At 36.6% G+C, this 18,755-nt stretch overlaps 2 protein-coding genes and 2 non-coding genes across 4 annotated transcripts; 2 read left to right on the top strand and 2 right to left on the bottom strand.

Moving 5' to 3' along the window:
- Positions 1 to 9,613: 9,613 nt before the first annotated feature.
- On the bottom strand, positions 9,614 to 11,683 carry LOC127902307 (uncharacterized; the record flags this gene model as incomplete). Its single annotated transcript, XM_052441168.1, has 2 exons — positions 9,614 to 10,663; positions 11,066 to 11,683. Coding segments are annotated over 2 exons (1,668 nt in total), but the record flags the coding sequence as incomplete, so codon positions are not given.
- On the top strand, positions 11,274 to 11,380 carry LOC127902850 (small nucleolar RNA R71). The gene has a single exon (XR_008055487.1). It is a non-coding gene; the product is annotated as a small nucleolar RNA R71 (small nucleolar RNA).
- Positions 11,684 to 16,075: 4,392 nt separating the features above from the next.
- LOC127902306 (uncharacterized) lies at positions 16,076 to 18,530 on the bottom strand (the record flags this gene model as incomplete). Its single annotated transcript, XM_052441167.1, has 2 exons — positions 17,387 to 18,530; positions 16,076 to 17,125 (listed from the first exon to the last, which is right to left on the bottom strand). Coding segments are annotated over exons 1-2 (2,061 nt in total), but the record flags the coding sequence as incomplete, so codon positions are not given.
- Positions 17,736 to 17,842, top strand: LOC127902822 (small nucleolar RNA R71). Its single transcript, XR_008055460.1, has one exon. It is a non-coding gene; the product is annotated as a small nucleolar RNA R71 (small nucleolar RNA).
- Positions 18,531 to 18,755: the final 225 nt, after the last annotated feature.

The following is an 18,755-nucleotide window of genomic DNA, read 5'->3' as shown; positions in this document are numbered from 1 at the left end:
CATTCTTTACAAAGAACGACCTAGGTCCATTCTTTACAAAGAACGACCTAGGTCCATTCTTTACAAAGAACGACATAGGTCCATTCTTTACAAAGAACGACATAGGTCCATTCCTCGCAAAGAACGACCTAGGTCCATTTCTCACCAAGAACGGCCTAGGTCCATTTCTCGGAAAGAACGACCTAGGTCCATTCCTCGGAAAGAACGACCTAAGTCCATTCCTCACAAAAAACGACATAGGCACTTAGAAAATATTTCTAAGTAAAACGCCCAAAGGGCGAGTCTTCGACAAAGTGCCAAAGACATGATTTAACAAAGAATGACCTAGGTCTATTCTTTACAAAGAACGACCTAGGTCCATTCCTCGCAAAGAACGACCTAGGTTCATTTCTCGCAAAAAACGACCTAGGCACTTAGAAAATATTTCTTAATACGCCTAAAGGGCAAGACTTTGACAAAATGTCGAAGGCATGATTTAACAAAGAATGACCTAGGTCCATTCCTCCTAAAGAACGACCTAGGACATTCATCACAAAAAATGACCTAGATATTGTTGAGTGTTAGAAAATGTATATTTATAAATGAGAGAAAATGTATATTTATAAAGGAGAAAATTGTCATTTTACACTTCAAGTTTTACTAACACCCTTACTTTTATGTATTTAAACTTCTTATCATTTAATTATGTGTATTGTATTATAATTAAGTATTTTATGTATTTTAGGGGTATCATAGTCATTTCACAATGAACGAGAGATCAGACGGCAAAACGGACATCACTTTTGAACTCAGGACGGTCGAAAACCTTAGGAGGAGCATAAAAGAAAAAATGGCACTGTTCACATGTACGGTACTATTCACCTGTACGGTACTATCTACGTTACTGTTCACGACATTGTTCATATAGACGGATCGATGACGTGGCATTGACCGATGATGTGGCATTGACTGATGAGGTGTCACGATCCTGTTGGACTAAAATTCTTATGCACTGTTGATCGATGATGTGGCAGCATATCAGTGGATCAAAAATCTCGCGTACGGTACATGCATTACACATGATTATTTTCAACCAAACCGCGTACTGTTGATTGATGACGTGGCGCAATCCTGAGCGTCCAAACTGTTTTTAATCCGATGGCCACGATTTACTCAATGTATCTATAAAAAAGGGGCCTCCCCCCTCCTAATTTGATAGCTCTGAATCCATTTCTGGACTCCACTTTCTGTAATTCCTCTCCATCTTGTATTTTCTACGTATTTTAATAAATTCCCATTTTGCACCTAGTTAAATCATGAGTAGCTAATTTTCTTTCAAGCTTGAGTTGAAGGTGAAGTCTCAACATGTGTCATGGGCTTTATTTGGTAAATTTATTTTCTTTTCCCCTCTATTTTTTGTGGATGATTTGACTTTTCATCGACAAATAATAATAATCTTATCTAGATACTGCCCTGGTTACACCGGCTCCCTAGTACAAGGTTATTATTATTTGGCACGATAAGCCCTTAGCACCATATTGATTAGATTGTGGTTCATGAGGTGTGGATTCCCCCCTCATGATTTAATTGGCATTAATAAGGAATATTTAGCCCATGGTGCATGTTGATACGGATCCAGATACCTAAGTACGTAATTTCAATAGAATTCTCTTCAAATTATTCTCGCCATTTCATTCCAATTTTAGGATAATCCAAATCATTTTCACTATAAATCCAATCACCCATTTAGAAAATTAATTCTACACACAATTAAAATCCACCTCCTCGTGGAATCGACACTCGTCACCATTGATCTATACTACAATAGATTCGTGCACTTGCGAGTTCAATAAAATTTGCACAATAAGTTTTTGGCGCCGTTGCCAGGGAGGTAAGTAATTTTAATTCATAGAATTAATTTTTGTGAATAATTCCATTTAATGGTTTTCTTGTATTTTTTTCTTTAAAAACAAGAAAAAAAGGAAAAAAAAAAGTGAATCTACATTTAAAGGTTAGTATTTCTTTTCTTTTTCTCTTCTTTAAAATTCTATAATTTAATTTTCAATTTATTTTTCTTTGTAAATTTTTTTTGTTTATCTTATTAATTTATTTTTAGGTAATTTATTTCACGTATTTGTTTTTGTGTATTTTTATAGAAAGGTTTTAACAGCGTGATAAGGTTAGTAATGTAATTTCTTCTTCTTCTTTATTTTTATTTGTTTTGTTCCCATTTATTTTTGTGTTTCTTGCATGCATGGCCGTAGGTCATTATTACCTAATCTTGAACCTATAGACCTTGAACTAGAAAAAACACTTCGCACACACAAGCACGTTAAAAATAAATTTGGAATGGATTTGCAACCACAGGAGAGGCCATTTAAGGACTACTTCAGTCCTTTAGCTAATTTGAGCACATCATGCATAAGATACCCAAATATAGCTGCTAGGGGTTTTGAACTAAAACATAGTGTGCTAAATTGTCTCCCAACATTCTATGGCCTAGAAAATGAGGACCCATATAATCATTTGAATGATTTTCATGCTATTTGTCAAACATTCAAATATGAGAATTTTTCAGATGATGATGTAAAACTTAGACTATTCCCATTTTCTTTAAAGGATAGAGCTCGTTCATGGCTTAATACATTGTCTGCTAATAGCATTACATCATGGGAACAAATGGTAACGAAATTTTTGAATAAATATTTCCCAGTGCATAAAACCAATGCTATTCGTAGGGAAATTTCAGAGTTTACTCAGAGAGAAGACGAGCAGTTTTTTGAAACATATGAGCGATTCAATGGGCTACTCTTGAAGTGTCCACATCATGGGTACGAGAAATGACACCAATGCCAATACTTTTTGGAGGGATTATTGCTGAATGTGCAAGAATGGCTAATGGCAACAAGTGGAGGAGAGCTAATGTCAAAAAGTGCATCAGAAATTTGGGAATTCTTCCAGCGACAAGTGGATAATTCCCAACAACGTAGTCGATCACTCAGGAATACTAGAAGAATTAAGGGAGTAAATGAGGTTCACATTGGCGAGTCAAGTTCAGAAATTAAAGAAGTCAAGGAGATAATTGAAGGTCTCTCTCGACAAATAGCATCGTTAACAACTGCTAAATCAACAAAGCCACATGACCATGACTCATACTCAGATCAAGCCAATGCCATAGGTGTAATGAGAAAACCATCTAATTACAACCCATACTCCAACACATATAACTCTGGATGGAGGGACCACCCAAATTTTTCATGGTCTCAAGGGTTCCAACAGAATGGACCAGCAGCTCCAGCTCCACCAATTCCTCAAATTCCTCAAGCCTCTCAGCCCCCATTTAGATCATACAATCATAACCAAAACTACTCTTAACCTAGACCATTGGAGGATTCATTCTAGAATCTCAAGAATCTTACTCACTCCACGATTGAGCAACAGAACCGCACCATTGATGGACTACGTAATGAGTTGCGAGCAGGCTTCAACTCACAAGCCCAATCAGTTTCAAGCCTCGAGAAGATGGTGGGACAACTCGCTTCTTCAGTTCAGACCTTGGCAATGACTGTTGAGAAAGGCAAGTTTCCAAGTCAACCAGTGCCTAATCCTAAATGAGTACATGAAGAAAGTACCAGTTCACCACAGCAGCATGAAGAGGTCAAAGTAGTCATGACCTTGCGAAAAGAAAAAGAAGTCGACAACAAAGTGGAGATGCCGGTGACAAAAGAAAATCAAATTGTACCTGTGAGTGTTGAGGACTCATCACCGGATGAGAGAGAAAAAACCAAACCATGAGAATACGTTCCGAAAGCTCCATTTCCTCAGAGGTTAGTGAAAGGAAAGAATGGAAAATCCATAGGTGAGATTCTCGAAATCTTCAAATAGGTAAGTGTTAACATCCCTTTACTTGATGCTATAAAACAAGTTCCATCTTATGCCAAGTTTCTTAAAGACCTTTGTACTAAAAAGAGAAACATTCACGTTCAAAAGAAGGTTTTTTTAACAGAAAACGTTAGTTCTATACTCCAATACAAAATTCTTCTAAAATGCAAAGATCCAAACTCCCCCACTATCTCATGTAGTATAGGGAACCACACAATTGAGAATACTTTGTTGGATTTAAGAGTTAGTGTAAATCTGTTGCCTTACTCAGTATTTTTAAAACTTAGACTGGGAGAATTACACCCAACTCCAGTGGTGTTACAGCTTGCAAATCGATCCACGAAAATACCTCGTGGTATTGTGGAGGACGTGCTTATCCAGGTAGACAAATTTTATTTTCCTGTTGATTTCATTGTAATTGACACTCAACCAATACATGATTCAAGGAAGCACATCTCCATTATTCTAGGCTGACCTGTCTTGGCAACTGCGGATGCTCACAATCAATGCAGAACTGAAAATATGCAGTTGTCCTTCGGCAACATGACTATGGAGCTAAACATTTTCAATATTGTCAAACAACCTCACAATACAGATGATGGAATTGTTTATGTGGATTTAATTGAAGTATTAGTTGATGACACTTTTCTTTCAAACCTTAGTGATGACCCTTTACAAACATGTTTAACTCACTTTGGTTTGGATTTTGATATTGACATATCAGTCGATGAGGTCAACGCCCTGCTTGACTCAGCATCATCCATGGACACTAATAAATAGAAGTCAAGAGTTGAACAACTAGCACCATCAGAGAAGAAACTCATCCCATCATTAGAATCACCACCGAAACTCGAGCTCAAACCATTATCAAACCATTACCCAATACTCTGGAATATGCATTTTTTAGAGAAGAAAGTACTCTACCGGTAATCATCTCATCATTCCTAAATGACGAACAAAAAGGTAAGTTGTTGGATGTTTTAAAATAGCACAAAGGAGCATTAGGATGGACCATAGCAGACATTAAAGGTATAAACCCAATAGACTGCATGCATTACATTCACCTTGATGAAAATGCTAAATTTACTAGGGAAATGCAACGTCGGTTAAATCCTAACATGAAAGAAGTTGTTAAAACTGAAGTTCTTAAGCTATTAGATGCAGGTATCATTTACCCCATTTCTGATAGTTCATGGGTCAGTCATGTACAAGTTGTCCCCAAAAAGTCAGGAGTCACAGTAGTTACGAATGCTGATAATGAATTGATACCCACTAGAGTGACTACAGGATGGCGTGTATGCATTGATTATAGAAAGTTGAATTCTGTCACACGTAAAGACCATTTTCCTTTACCATTTATTGATCAAATGCTTAATAGATTAGCAGGCCATGAATTTTATTGCTTTCTATATGGCTACTCAGGATATAATCAGATTCTCATAGCACCAAAAGATCAAGAGAAAACTACTTTCACTTGCCCTTTTGGCACATTTGCATATAGGAGAATGCCATTTGGATTATGTAATGCACCTGCTACATTTCAACGATGCATGTTGAGCATTTTTTCTGATATAGTTCAACGATTCCTTGAAATCTTTATGGATGATTTTTTCTGTCTTTGGTGACTCGTTTGATTAATGTTTACATCATCTAACACTAGTTCTGCAGAGATGTTGATGGGTGTCGAAGCCAACAAAAATAAATTCCTACTCTAAATAAATTGTGTATAGTGATTGAGCAGGGTCGTGTCCACAGAGATCGGTAATTAATTAAATCCTTTTGAAACGTAAAACGTAAAATAGGGGAATTGTTGACAATAATAAAAATCAAATTAAAATAACAAGAATGCAAATTAAAGTTGTAATTCAAATTGGAGAAAGCTCTAGTTGAAGGAATTAACTCAGCTTGATTCGACTACTGATCATTGATTCAAATATAGATTATTATTACTCATGAATAGACCGGTTATAGCTACTGAGACCCTCTAATAGCCAATCTCTCCTTAACTAGTCGATAACCAAGGTACGACCGTTGGTTATTTCCCTAATCAATAGACAACCCTAGATACGATCATAGAATTTAATCAATTGACAGCCTGAAAAACCAGAGAGACCCAAATCCTAATCAACACATATGATGATTCATTTAAATTAGATTGTTTATTCTCACAACACAACTCTCTGCTATGTTATTTGTCACAAACATTAAATTCTTCATACGATGAATCCTTTAATTGACAATAGATTAAGTTGATAATAAAATAGTGGCCAATTACCTAATTAACAAACATAATCATGAAAATAATTCAGAGAATAAACAAATACCCAAAAAGTAATAAAACAATTAAAGCACAAGAAAGATCTCACAGTAGTGATGAATCAAAGCTTCATTAACCTTCAACCAGAAAAATGGGTTTAGTTCCTCATAGAGAGAAGAGAAAAATTAGATCTAGGGTTTCTTTTTCTCCAATCCAAAATCCCCCCTTTTTCACAATAGATTCCTCTCTTAAATACTCTCTCTCTCTTCTCTTTTAGAGTTCTATTTAAAATAAAATACTAATATCTAAAATATTAAATTCGTAATTACAAAAATAGCCAAAAATATAAAACACGTTAAACTAAAAACTGCAGGTCCGCAATTGACAGCACGCGCCCACGCCTTATCAACAAAGTTCTTCTGCCGCTCATAATTTCTCCAAGAGAACAATCATCCTTAAACATCATCTTGTAGCTCAATTTTATCACCAATCAATAGAATTGCACCTACAAAAGTAAATCACAGGTAAATCACTATTATTAAATGCAAAACATCGATATTAAGGGAAATAAACAATGCAAAACTAGTGCATAAATTGCACTCTAACAAATTCCCCCACACCAAGATGATGCTTGTCCTCAAGCATATAACTCAAGATTAATCTCAAATCTCCACTCAATTCTCATCTCAACTCATCCAAAAACAATTTTAAGCAAGCATATCTCAAGAAATTAAGTCGATCAACATTCGAGAGACAAGGATTTTAAAGCATAGAATTTCATAAGATAGAATAAGAACATTCAACCACCAAGAAGATCCATTCAAAATTCAAGTGCAACAAGATTTAATAGCCCTCTCAATAACTTCACTCTATGCACTCAAAGTGTTTAGGGTGTCATTTATTCACTCAAATCAAATCAAAGAATGCTATTACCATAAGCTTGCTCATATATCACATCTCAATCCACAAAACATGAATAAAATGCAAAAATCTAAGGGTCTTAAAATGGTTGTAATGGGGTTAAATAGGTTAAATGAAAAAGAAAGGTCCATGAAAGAGAAAAAAAAAAGATCAAAATGAGAAGAATGAACTCATTGAATGAACTTATGATATCAAAATGCTTATTTCTACTCAAGTCACCAAGAATGTAAACATTTTTTTTTTCGATTTTTCTTTTTCTTTTTTTTTTTTTCTTTTTTTCTTTTTTTTTCTTTTTTTTTTGGTTTTTTTTTTGAATCAAAACAAAGAAACGAACCTTGCACAATTTAATTCAAGCATAATGCTTGTTGATCTAATTGAGAAACTTTAATACAAGGTAGAAAAAGCAACAAAATATATCCACACAATGAGTCCAAAAATCTCCTTAAATTGAGGCTCAAAAAGAAGAAAAATGGTTAAGTAGATGGAGAGAATTAGATGGGTAATGGTTAAGGCTCAAACAAAGGTAGCAATTAAAGGTCTTCAGGTAGAGAAAAAGGAAAATGCGAGAATAGGAAAATGGTAAATGGTTTGCCCTTATCATTTTAATGCATAAAATCCCGTAATGTGGCTTCAACATGCATAACAAAGCAAGTTCTAGAATAAACAAACTAGGATTGATATTCACATAACAAAAATATTAGAGCAAAGTGGTTGCTCATAGGCTCAAATCCTCACAAAGTTGGTAAATTTGCCATCAAATCATGTACACTCTTCAAATGAATCAACCATCAATAGTGGTGTAGAATGAGAAGAAGGTATGAGTGAGAAATAAAAGGAAAAGTAAAAAGGATAATAAGCGAGAAAGATGTATGTAGTAAAAAAAAAATGAAAGATAAAATGTGAGTGATGAAAGAATATGATAGAAAAAAATAGATGTAAATAATTTGAGATAGATGGGAAAAGAGTAGTGAGAGAGAAAGGAAAAGAAAATTAATAATATATGAAGCATACTAACTCAAAAATCATTTAAGGATGAGTAGAGTGAAAATAATAATTCCAGGCATCAATATGCAAAAATCCCTCCCCCACACCAAGAACTTACATTGTCCCCAATGTAAGATAATCAAAACTCACATAAAAATTAAAGCGTAAGGATAAAAGATTAAAGGCAAAAACTTCCCTAAATTGTGAGCTTTGATCCTCATAACGTCTATGGGCTTGGCGGGAATGGTGGGATAAATCCCACACTCTTGAAGTATGCGGCCAAATTCTGCTCCATCTTGTCACGGATTTCGATTCACGCGGCTGGAATGCAGGTCGTAGGCGGGTTGCGGACTATTGCTGCTCGACTGGAGCTTGCGGGTACACGGCTGCTGGTTCAGTTGCGCGCGGATGGGACTGATGCTGTGAATTGGTGACGCTGGATCTGCGTGCTGGGGTTGATTGCACGTGAGAGCTGGGCTGACGTTGGTTCTGCGCTCGCGGGTTGCTGCGTGGCTGCTCGGTGAAGGCTGAATATGCGCACGCGTGGGATGGAGCTGGCTGCGCGCACGGTTGCTGCTGCTGCTGCGTGGGCTGGTTCGCGATGGTGGATCGCTGGTGCTGCGTGGCTGCTCGGTGAAGGCTGAATATGCGCACGCGTGGGATGGAGCTGGCTGCGCGCACGGTTGCTGCTGCTGCTGCGTGGGCTGGTTCGCGATGGTGGATCGCTGGTGCTGCGTGGCTGCTCGGTGAAGGCTGGAGAAGAAAACCAATTCTGTGAATTAGGGATTTTGTGAACAGTAAATTTTTTTTTTTCTCTCGTTTTTTTTTTCAAATAAAAAAAATATATATATATATAAAAGAAAGAAAGAAAAAAAAGAAAAAAAAATTTCGTTTTTTTTTTTAAATTTTCAAATAAATAAATAAATAAAAATTTTTTTTTTAAAAAATTTTCAAATAAATAAATAAATAAAATTTTTTTTTTTTTGATGAACCACTTTGAGACACAAAAAAAAAAATTCAGAAGTACGTTTCTAATAAGTACGTGGGCTGCCTTATTAAAAAAATTCTTCTGACCAAAATAAGCAAACACATTAAATTTCAGAAGTACTTTTCTAATAAGTACGTGGGCACGCCTTAAAACTATGTTACTTTTAAAAAATACAGAAGTACTTTTTAGTTAAGACGTGGGCACGCCTTATCAAAAATTTTCTTCTGGCCAAAATAAGCAAACACATTATTTAAAAAAAAAAATCTGAATCAAAATTAAAAGAAGATATAACAAAAACCAAAATAAATAAATCATTTGGGTTGCCTCCCAAAAAGCGCCTTTGTTTTATGTCTTTGGCTAGACACATTTATGCATCAATCTCCATAATTTGGACTTTCGAGAGCCACATCCTCCACAATATTCACCGAAAAACCTTCATAAAAAGGTTTTAAGCGATGACCATTAACCTTAAGAACTCTGTCAGAGGTCGGGCTCCGAATCTCAACTGCACCATGAGGAAAAACATTAGTAACAATAAAAGGTCCAACCCAACAAGAACGTAATTTACCCGGAAAAAGTTTAAGCTTAGAATGAAAAAGAAGAACTTTTTGACCAACAGAGAACTCCTTTCTCAAAATCATTCTATCATGAAATGTCTTCGTCTTTTCCTTGTAAAAAATTTCCTGCGCTATAGGGTTAATAACATCCACAGAAAATACTGAATGTTCCTCACTAGGATATTTCATGGCATCATTCATATTGAATTCTATAACCTCTCCATCAAACTCCATAGTGAGAGTCCCTTTATGTACATCCATTTTAGTCCTAGCAGTCTTAAGAAAAGGTCTTCCTAGCAAAATTGGGACAGAATTAGAGGAGTTATCATCTTCCATATCAAGTACATAAAAATCAGCAGGAAAAACCAACTCATTAACTTGTACTAAGACATCTTCTAATACCCCATCAGGATATGCATTAGACCTATCAGCTAGTTGAATTATTACACCAGTTTCTTTTAATGGACCAACATTCAAGGATGAATAAATGGAACGAGGCATGACATTAATAGAAGCTCCTAGATCTAACAAAGCCTTTTCAATTTTAACACTACCAATTTTACAAGGGATAGTAAACATACCTGGATCCTTGCACTTAGGAGGTAGTTTCTTTTGAAGAACTGCTGAAACATTCTCCCCCATGTGAACTTTTTCATCTCCTCTTAATTTTCTCTTAGAGGTGCACAGTTCCTTAAGGACTTTAGCATATCGAGGTATTTGTTTTATAGCATCTAATAAAGGAATATTTACCTCAACCTTGCGAAATGTCTCAAGGATGTCTTTCTCTTGTTCCTCCTTCTTGGATTTTGCAAATCGGCTTGGAAAAGGAGGAGGTATCACAATAGGTAGGGGTTTTGCTTTGGTGGGTTGTGCATCTTGAGATTGAGGCATCAATTCATTCTTCTCAAGCTCATCCTCTACATGCTTTGTCACTTTCTTACTAGGCTCTTGCAACTCCGTCCCACTTCTAAGGATGACAGCACTAACGTTTTGCTTTGGATTCACCTCAGATTGTGAAGGCAATCTTCCTAATACTTGAGACTCCAGACGGCTTACTGTAGTCGCCAATTGACTCATTTGGTTCTCCAAGTTCTGAATGCTTGTTGTAGTTGCCTGCTGAAATTGTTGAGTGTTAGTCGCAAGTGATTTAACAATTTCTTCAAGAGATATACCTGACTTGGAGTTTGACTGTGGAGGTGTTGGTTGTCTTGGTGGATACTGTTGTGGGAATCCTGACGGCCTAACGCCATAGCTGAAGTTCGGATGATCCTTCCATCCCGGATTGTATGTTTGTGCATAAGGATCATACCTCCTCTGAGGCATGCCTGGAAATCCTCCAACTGCATTGGCTTGTTCAACGGGTTCTTCTTGAAGTGTAGGACACATATCAGTTGAATGACCCATATTGTAACAAATACCACAAGTCTTCACCTGTTGCACATTACCTACAACAAACTTTTCCACAAGAGAAGTGAGTTTATCTAAACGTTGTTCAACAGAAGAAATATTTACCTCATTCACATTCCTTAAGGTGGCATCTTGTCTGCTGCCAAATTGTTGTGCATTGGCAGCCATATTTGATATCAACTCCCTTGCTTGAGTAGGAGTCTTGTTCACCAACACGCCTCCACTAGCAGCATCTATCATACTCCTATCCATCAATGATAGTCCTTCGTAAAAATATTGAATAAGAAGTTGATCAGAAATCTGATGCTGAGGACAACTGGCACACAATTGTTTGAATCGCTCCCAATACTCATACAAAGTCTCCCCAGGAAGTTGTCTGATCCCACAAATATCTTTTCTGATGTTGGCAGCTCTTGAAGCAGGAAAGTACTTCTCGAGGAACTGCTTCTTCAAACCATTCCACGTTGTAATCGATCCAGGAGGCAAGTAGTACAACCAATCTTTAGCTAGCCCATCTACAGAGAACGGAAAAGCACGCAGCTTAATCTGCTCTTCAGTCACGCCTTGTGGCCTCATACTTGAGCACACAACATGAAACTCCTTGAGATGTTTATGAGGATCTTCACCTGCAAAACCATGAAACTTGGGTAATAAGTGAATAAGACCAGACTTTAATTCAAAATTTACCTCCAAGTCTACATATTGAATGCAGAGTGGTTGTTGATTCAAGTCTGGTTCAGCTAACTCTCTAAGAGTTCTTTCTACAGGTGCAGGTCTATCCATCACTTGTTCTTCTGAATCGCTAGATGATTCAACTAAATCAGGCACCGTATCTGTTTCAGAAAGCAAAGGCGACGAGGATCGTTGCTTAGCTCGCTTTGTCTGCTGTCTCAGCTGGCGAGCTGTCTTCTCAATTTCAGGATCAAACGAAAGTGTACCTGTACGAGAAGAACGAACCATACACCAAGTAAAACGTAAAAAGGATTAAATAAATGACACCAATCCCCGGCAACGGCGCCAAAATTTGATGGGTGTCGAAGCCAACAAAAATAAATTCCTACTCTAAATAAATTGTGTATAGTGATTGAGCAGGGTCGTGTCCACAGAGATCGGTAATTAATTAAATCCTTTTGAAACGTAAAACGTAAAATAGGGGAATTGTTGACAATAATAAAAATCAAATTAAAATAACAAGAATGCAAATTAAAGTTGTAATTCAAATTGGAGAAAGCTCTAGTTGAAGGAATTAACTCAGCTTGATTCGACTACTGATCATTGATTCAAATATAGATTATTATTACTCATGAATAGACCGGTTATAGCTACTGAGACCCTCTAATAGCCAATCTCTCCTTAACTAGTCGATAACCAAGGTACGACCGTTGGTTATTTCCCTAATCAATAGACAACCCTAGATACGATCATAGAATTTAATCAATTGACAGCCTGAAAAACCAGAGAGACCCAAATCCTAATCAACACATATGATGATTCATTTAAATTAGATTGTTTATTCTCACAACACAACTCTCTGCTATGTTATTTGTCACAAACATTAAATTCTTCATACGATGAATCCTTTAATTGACAATAGATTAAGTTGATAATAAAATAGTGGCCAATTACCTAATTAACAAACATAATCATGAAAATAATTCAGAGAATAAACAAATACCCAAAAAGTAATAAAACAATTAAAGCACAAGAAAGATCTCACAGTAGTGATGAATCAAAGCTTCATTAACCTTCAACCAGAAAAATGGGTTTAGTTCCTCATAGAGAGAAGAGAAAAATTAGATCTAGGGTTTCTTTTTCTCCAATCCAAAATCCCCCCTTTTTCACAATAGATTCCTCTCTTAAATACTCTCTCTCTCTTCTCTTTTAGAGTTCTATTTAAAATAAAATACTAATATCTAAAATATTAAATTCGTAATTACAAAAATAGCCAAAAATATAAAACACGTTAAACTAAAAACTGCAGGTCCGCAATTGACAGCACGCGCCCACGCCTTATCAACAAAGTTCTTCTGCCGCTCATAATTTCTCCAAGAGAACAATCATCCTTAAACATCATCTTGTAGCTCAATTTTATCACCAATCAATAGAATTGCACCTACAAAAGTAAATCACAGGTAAATCACTATTATTAAATGCAAAACATCGATATTAAGGGAAATAAACAATGCAAAACTAGTGCATAAATTGCACTCTAACAAATTCCCCCACACCAAGATGATGCTTGTCCTCAAGCATATAACTCAAGATTAATCTCAAATCTCCACTCAATTCTCATCTCAACTCATCCAAAAACAATTTTAAGCAAGCATATCTCAAGAAATTAAGTCGATCAACATTCGAGAGACAAGGATTTTAAAGCATAGAATTTCATAAGATAGAATAAGAACATTCAACCACCAAGAAGATCCATTCAAAATTCAAGTGCAACAAGATTTAATAGCCCTCTCAATAACTTCACTCTATGCACTCAAAGTGTTTAGGGTGTCATTTATTCACTCAAATCAAATCAAAGAATGCTATTACCATAAGCTTGCTCATATATCACATCTCAATCCACAAAACATGAATAAAATGCAAAAATCTAAGGGTCTTAAAATGGTTGTAATGGGGTTAAATAGGTTAAATGAAAAAGAAAGGTCCATGAAAGAGAAAAAAAAAAAGATCAAAATGAGAAGAATGAACTCATTGAATGAACTTATGATATCAAAATGCTTATTTCTACTCAAGTCACCAAGAATGTAAACATTTTTTTTTTCGATTTTTCTTTTTCTTTTTTTTTTCTTTTCTTTTTTTCTTTTTTTTCTTTTTTTTTGTTTTTTTTTTTTGAATCAAAACAAAGAAACGAACCTTGCACAATTTAATTCAAGCATAATGCTTGTTGATCTAATTGAGAAACTTTAATACAAGGTAGAAAAAGCAACAAAATATATCCACACAATGAGTCCAAAAATCTCCTTAAATTGAGGCTCAAAAAGAAGAAAAATGGTTAAGTAGATGGAGAGAATTAGATGGGTAATGGTTAAGGCTCAAACAAAGGTAGCAATTAAAGGTCTTCAGGTAGAGAAAAAGGAAAATGCGAGAATAGGAAAATGGTAAATGGTTTGCCCTTATCATTTTAATGCATAAAATCCCGTAATGTGGCTTCAACATGCATAACAAAGCAAGTTCTAGAATAAACAAACTAGGATTGATATTCACATAACAAAAATATTAGAGCAAAGTGGTTGCTCATAGGCTCAAATCCTCACAAAGTTGGTAAATTTGCCATCAAATCATGTACACTCTTCAAATGAATCAACCATCAATAGTGGTGTAGAATGAGAAGAAGGTATGAGTGAGAAATAAAAGGAAAAGTAAAAAGGATAATAAGCGAGAAAGATGTATGTAGTAAAAAAAAAATGAAAGATAAAATGTGAGTGATGAAAGAATATGATAGAAAAAAATAGATGTAAATAATTTGAGATAGATGGGAAAAGAGTAGTGAGAGAGAAAGGAAAAGAAAATTAATAATATATGAAGCATACTAACTCAAAAATCATTTAAGGATGAGTAGAGTGAAAATAATAATTCCAGGCATCAATATGCAAAAATCCCTCCCCCACACCAAGAACTTACATTGTCCCCAATGTAAGATAATCAAAACTCACATAAAAATTAAAGCGTAAGGATAAAAGATTAAAGGCAAAAACTTCCCTAAATTGTGAGCTTTGATCCTCATAACGTCTATGGGCTTGGCGGGAATGGTGGGATAAATCCCACACTCTTGAAGTATGCGGCCAAATTCTGCTCCATCTTGTCACGGATTTCGATTCACGCGGCTGGAATGCAGGTCGTAGGCGGGTTGCGGACTATTGCTGCTCGACTGGAGCTTGCGGGTACACGGCTGCTGGTTCAGTTGCGCGCGGATGGGACTGATGCTGTGAATTGGTGACGCTGGATCTGCGTGCTGGGGTTGATTGCACGTGAGAGCTGGGCTGACGTTGGTTCTGCGCTCGCGGGTTGCTGCGTGGCTGCTCGGTGAAGGCTGAATATGCGCACGCGTGGGATGGAGCTGGCTGCGCGCACGGTTGCTGCTGCTGCTGCGTGGGCTGGTTCGCGATGGTGGATCGCTGGTGCTGCGTGGCTGCTCGGTGAAGGCTGAATATGCGCACGCGTGGGATGGAGCTGGCTGCGCGCACGGTTGCTGCTGCTGCTGCGTGGGCTGGTTCGCGATGGTGGATCGCTGGTGCTGCGTGGCTGCTCGGTGAAGGCTGGAGAAGAAAACCAATTCTGTGAATTAGGGATTTTGTGAACAGTAAATTTTTTTTTTCTCTCGTTTTTTTTTTCAAATAAAAAAAAAATATATATATATAAAAGAAAGAAAGAAAAAAAAGAAAAAAAAATTTCGTTTTTTTTTTTAAATTTTCAAATAAATAAATAAATAAAATTTTTTTTTTTAAAATTTTCAAATAAATAAATAAATAAATTTTTTTTTTTTGATGAACCACTTTGAGACACAAAAAAAAAAATTCAGAAGTACGTTTCTAATAAGTACGTGGGCCGCCTTATCAAAAAAATTCTTCTGACCAAAATAAGCAAACACATTAAATTTCAGAAGTACTTTTCTAATAAGTACGTGGGCACGCCTTAAAACTATGTTACTTTTAAAAAATACAGAAGTACTTTTTAGTTAAGACGTGGGCACGCCTTATCAAAAATTTTCTTCTGGCCAAAATAAGCAAACACATTATTTAAAAAAAAAAATCTGAATCAAAATTAAAAGAAGATATAACAAAAACCAAAATAAATAAATCATTTGGGTTGCCTCCCAAAAAGCGCCTTTGTTTTATGTCTTTGGCTAGACACATTTATGTATCAATCTCCATAATTTGGACTTTCGAGAGCCACATCCTCCACAATATTCACCGAAAAACCTTCATAAAAAGGTTTTAAGCGATGACCATTAACCTTAAGAACTCTGTCAGAGGTCGGGCTCCGAATCTCAACTGCACCATGAGGAAAAACATTAGTAACAATAAAAGGTCCAACCCAACAAGAACGTAATTTACCCGGAAAAAGTTTAAGCTTAGAATGAAAAAGAAGAACTTTTTGACCAACAGAGAACTCCTTTCTCAAAATCATTCTATCATGAAATGTCTTCGTCTTTTCCTTGTAAAAAATTTCCTGCGCTATAGGGTTAATAACATCCACAGAAAATACTGAATGTTCCTCACTAGGATATTTCATGGCATCATTCATATTGAATTCTATAACCTCTCCATCAAACTCCATAGTGAGAGTCCCTTTATGTACATCCATTTTAGTCCTAGCAGTCTTAAGAAAAGGTCTTCCTAGCAAAATTGGGACAGAATTAGAGGAGTTATCATCTTCCATATCAAGTACATAAAAATCAGCAGGAAAAACCAACTCATTAACTTGTACTAAGACATCTTCTAATACCCCATCAGGATATGCATTAGACCTATCAGCTAGTTGAATTATTACACCAGTTTCTTTTAATGGACCAACATTCAAGGATGAATAAATGGAACGAGGCATGACATTAATAGAAGCTCCTAGATCTAACAAAGCCTTTTCAATTTTAACACTACCAATTTTACAAGGGATAGTAAACATACCTGGATCCTTGCACTTAGGAGGTAGTTTCTTTTGAAGAACTGCTGAAACATTCTCCCCCATGTGAACTTTTTCATCTCCTCTTAATTTTCTCTTAGAGGTGCACAGTTCCTTAAGGACTTTAGCATATCGAGGTATTTGTTTTATAGCATCTAATAAAGGAATATTTACCTCAACCTTGCGAAATGTCTCAAGGATGTCTTTCTCTTGTTCCTCCTTCTTGGATTTTGCAAATCGGCTTGGAAAAGGAGGAGGTATCACAATAGGTAGGGGTTTTGCTTTGGTGGGTTGTGCATCTTGAGATTGAGGCATCAATTCATTCTTCTCAAGCTCATCCTCTACATGCTTTGTCACTTTCTTACTAGGCTCTTGCAACTCCGTCCCACTTCTAAGGATGACAGCACTAACGTTTTGCTTTGGATTCACCTCAGATTGTGAAGGCAATCTTCCTAATACTTGAGACTCCAGACGGCTTACTGTAGTCGCCAATTGACTCATTTGGTTCTCCAAGTTCTGAATGCTTGTTGTAGTTGCCTGCTGAAATTGTTGAGTGTTAGTCGCAAGTGATTTAACAATTTCTTCAAGAGATATACCTGACTTGGAGTTTGACTGTGGAGGTGTTGGTTGTCTTGGTGGATACTGTTGTGGGAATCCTGACGGCCTAACGCCATAGCTGAAGTTCGGATGATCCTTCCATCCCGGATTGTATGTTTGTGCATAAGGATCATACCTCCTCTGAGGCATGCCTGGAAATCCTCCAACTGCATTGGCTTGTTCAACGGGTTCTTCTTGAAGTGTAGGACACATATCAGTTGAATGACCCATATTGTAACAAATACCACAAGTCTTCACCTGTTGCACATTACCTACAACAAACTTTTCCACAAGAGAAGTGAGTTTATCTAAACGTTGTTCAACAGAAGAAATATTTACCTCATTCACATTCCTTAAGGTGGCATCTTGTCTGCTGCCAAATTGTTGTGCATTGGCAGCCATATTTGATATCAACTCCCTTGCTTGAGTAGGAGTCTTGTTCACCAACACGCCTCCACTAGCAGCATCTATCATACTCCTATCCATCAATGATAGTCCTTCGTAAAAATATTGAATAAGAAGTTGATCAGAAATCTGATGCTGAGGACAACTGGCACACAATTGTTTGAATCGCTCCCAATACTCATACAAAGTCTCCCCAGGAAGTTGTCTGATCCCACAAATATCTTTTCTTATGTTGGCAGCTCTTGAAGCAGGAAAGTACTTCTCGAGGAACTGCTTCTTCAAACCATTCCACGTTGTAATCGATCCAGGAGGCAAGTAGTACAACCAATCTTTAGCTAGCCCATCTACAGAGAACGGAAAAGCACGCAGCTTAATCTGCTCTTCAGTCACGCCTTGTGGCCTCATACTTGAGCACACAACATGAAACTCCTTGAGATGTTTATGAGGATCTTCACCTGCAAAACCATGAAACTTGGGTAATAAGTGAATAAGACCAGACTTTAATTCAAAATTTACCTCCAAGTCTACATATTGAATGCAGAGTGGTTGTTGATTCAAGTCTGGTTCAGCTAACTCTCTAAGAGTTCTTTCTACAGGTGCAGGTCTATCCATCACTTGTTCTTCTGAATCGCTAGATGATTCAACTAAATCAGGCACCGTATCTGTTTCAGAAAGCAAAGGCGACGAGGATCGTTGCTTAGCTCGCTTTGTCTGCTGTCTCAGCTGGCGAGCTGTCTTCTCAATTTCAGGATCAAACGAAAGTGTACCTGTACGAGAAGAACGAACCATACACCAAGTAAAACGTAAAAAGGATTAAATAAATGACACCAATCCCCGGCAACGGCGCCAAAATTTGATGGGTGTCGAAGCCAACAAAAATAAATTCCTACTCTAAATAAATTGTGTATAGTGATTGAGCAGGGTCGTGTCCACAGAGATCGGTAATTAATTAAATCCTTTTGAAACGTAAAACGTAAAATAGGGGAATTGTTGACAATAATAAAAATCAAATTAAAATAACAAGAATGCAAATTAAAGTTGTAATTCAAATTGGAGAAAGCTCTAGTTGAAGGAATTAACTCAGCTTGATTCGACTACTGATCATTGATTCAAATATAGATTATTATTACTCATGAATAGACCGGTT

Source organism: Citrus sinensis, chromosome 5 (genome assembly GCF_022201045.2).
Source record: "Citrus sinensis cultivar Valencia sweet orange chromosome 5, DVS_A1.0, whole genome shotgun sequence".
In the NCBI taxonomy this organism is placed as follows: Eukaryota; Viridiplantae; Streptophyta; class Magnoliopsida; order Sapindales; family Rutaceae; genus Citrus; species Citrus sinensis.
The sequence above is the reverse complement of the archived record's forward strand: the minus strand, read 5'-3'. Positions and strand labels throughout refer to the sequence as shown.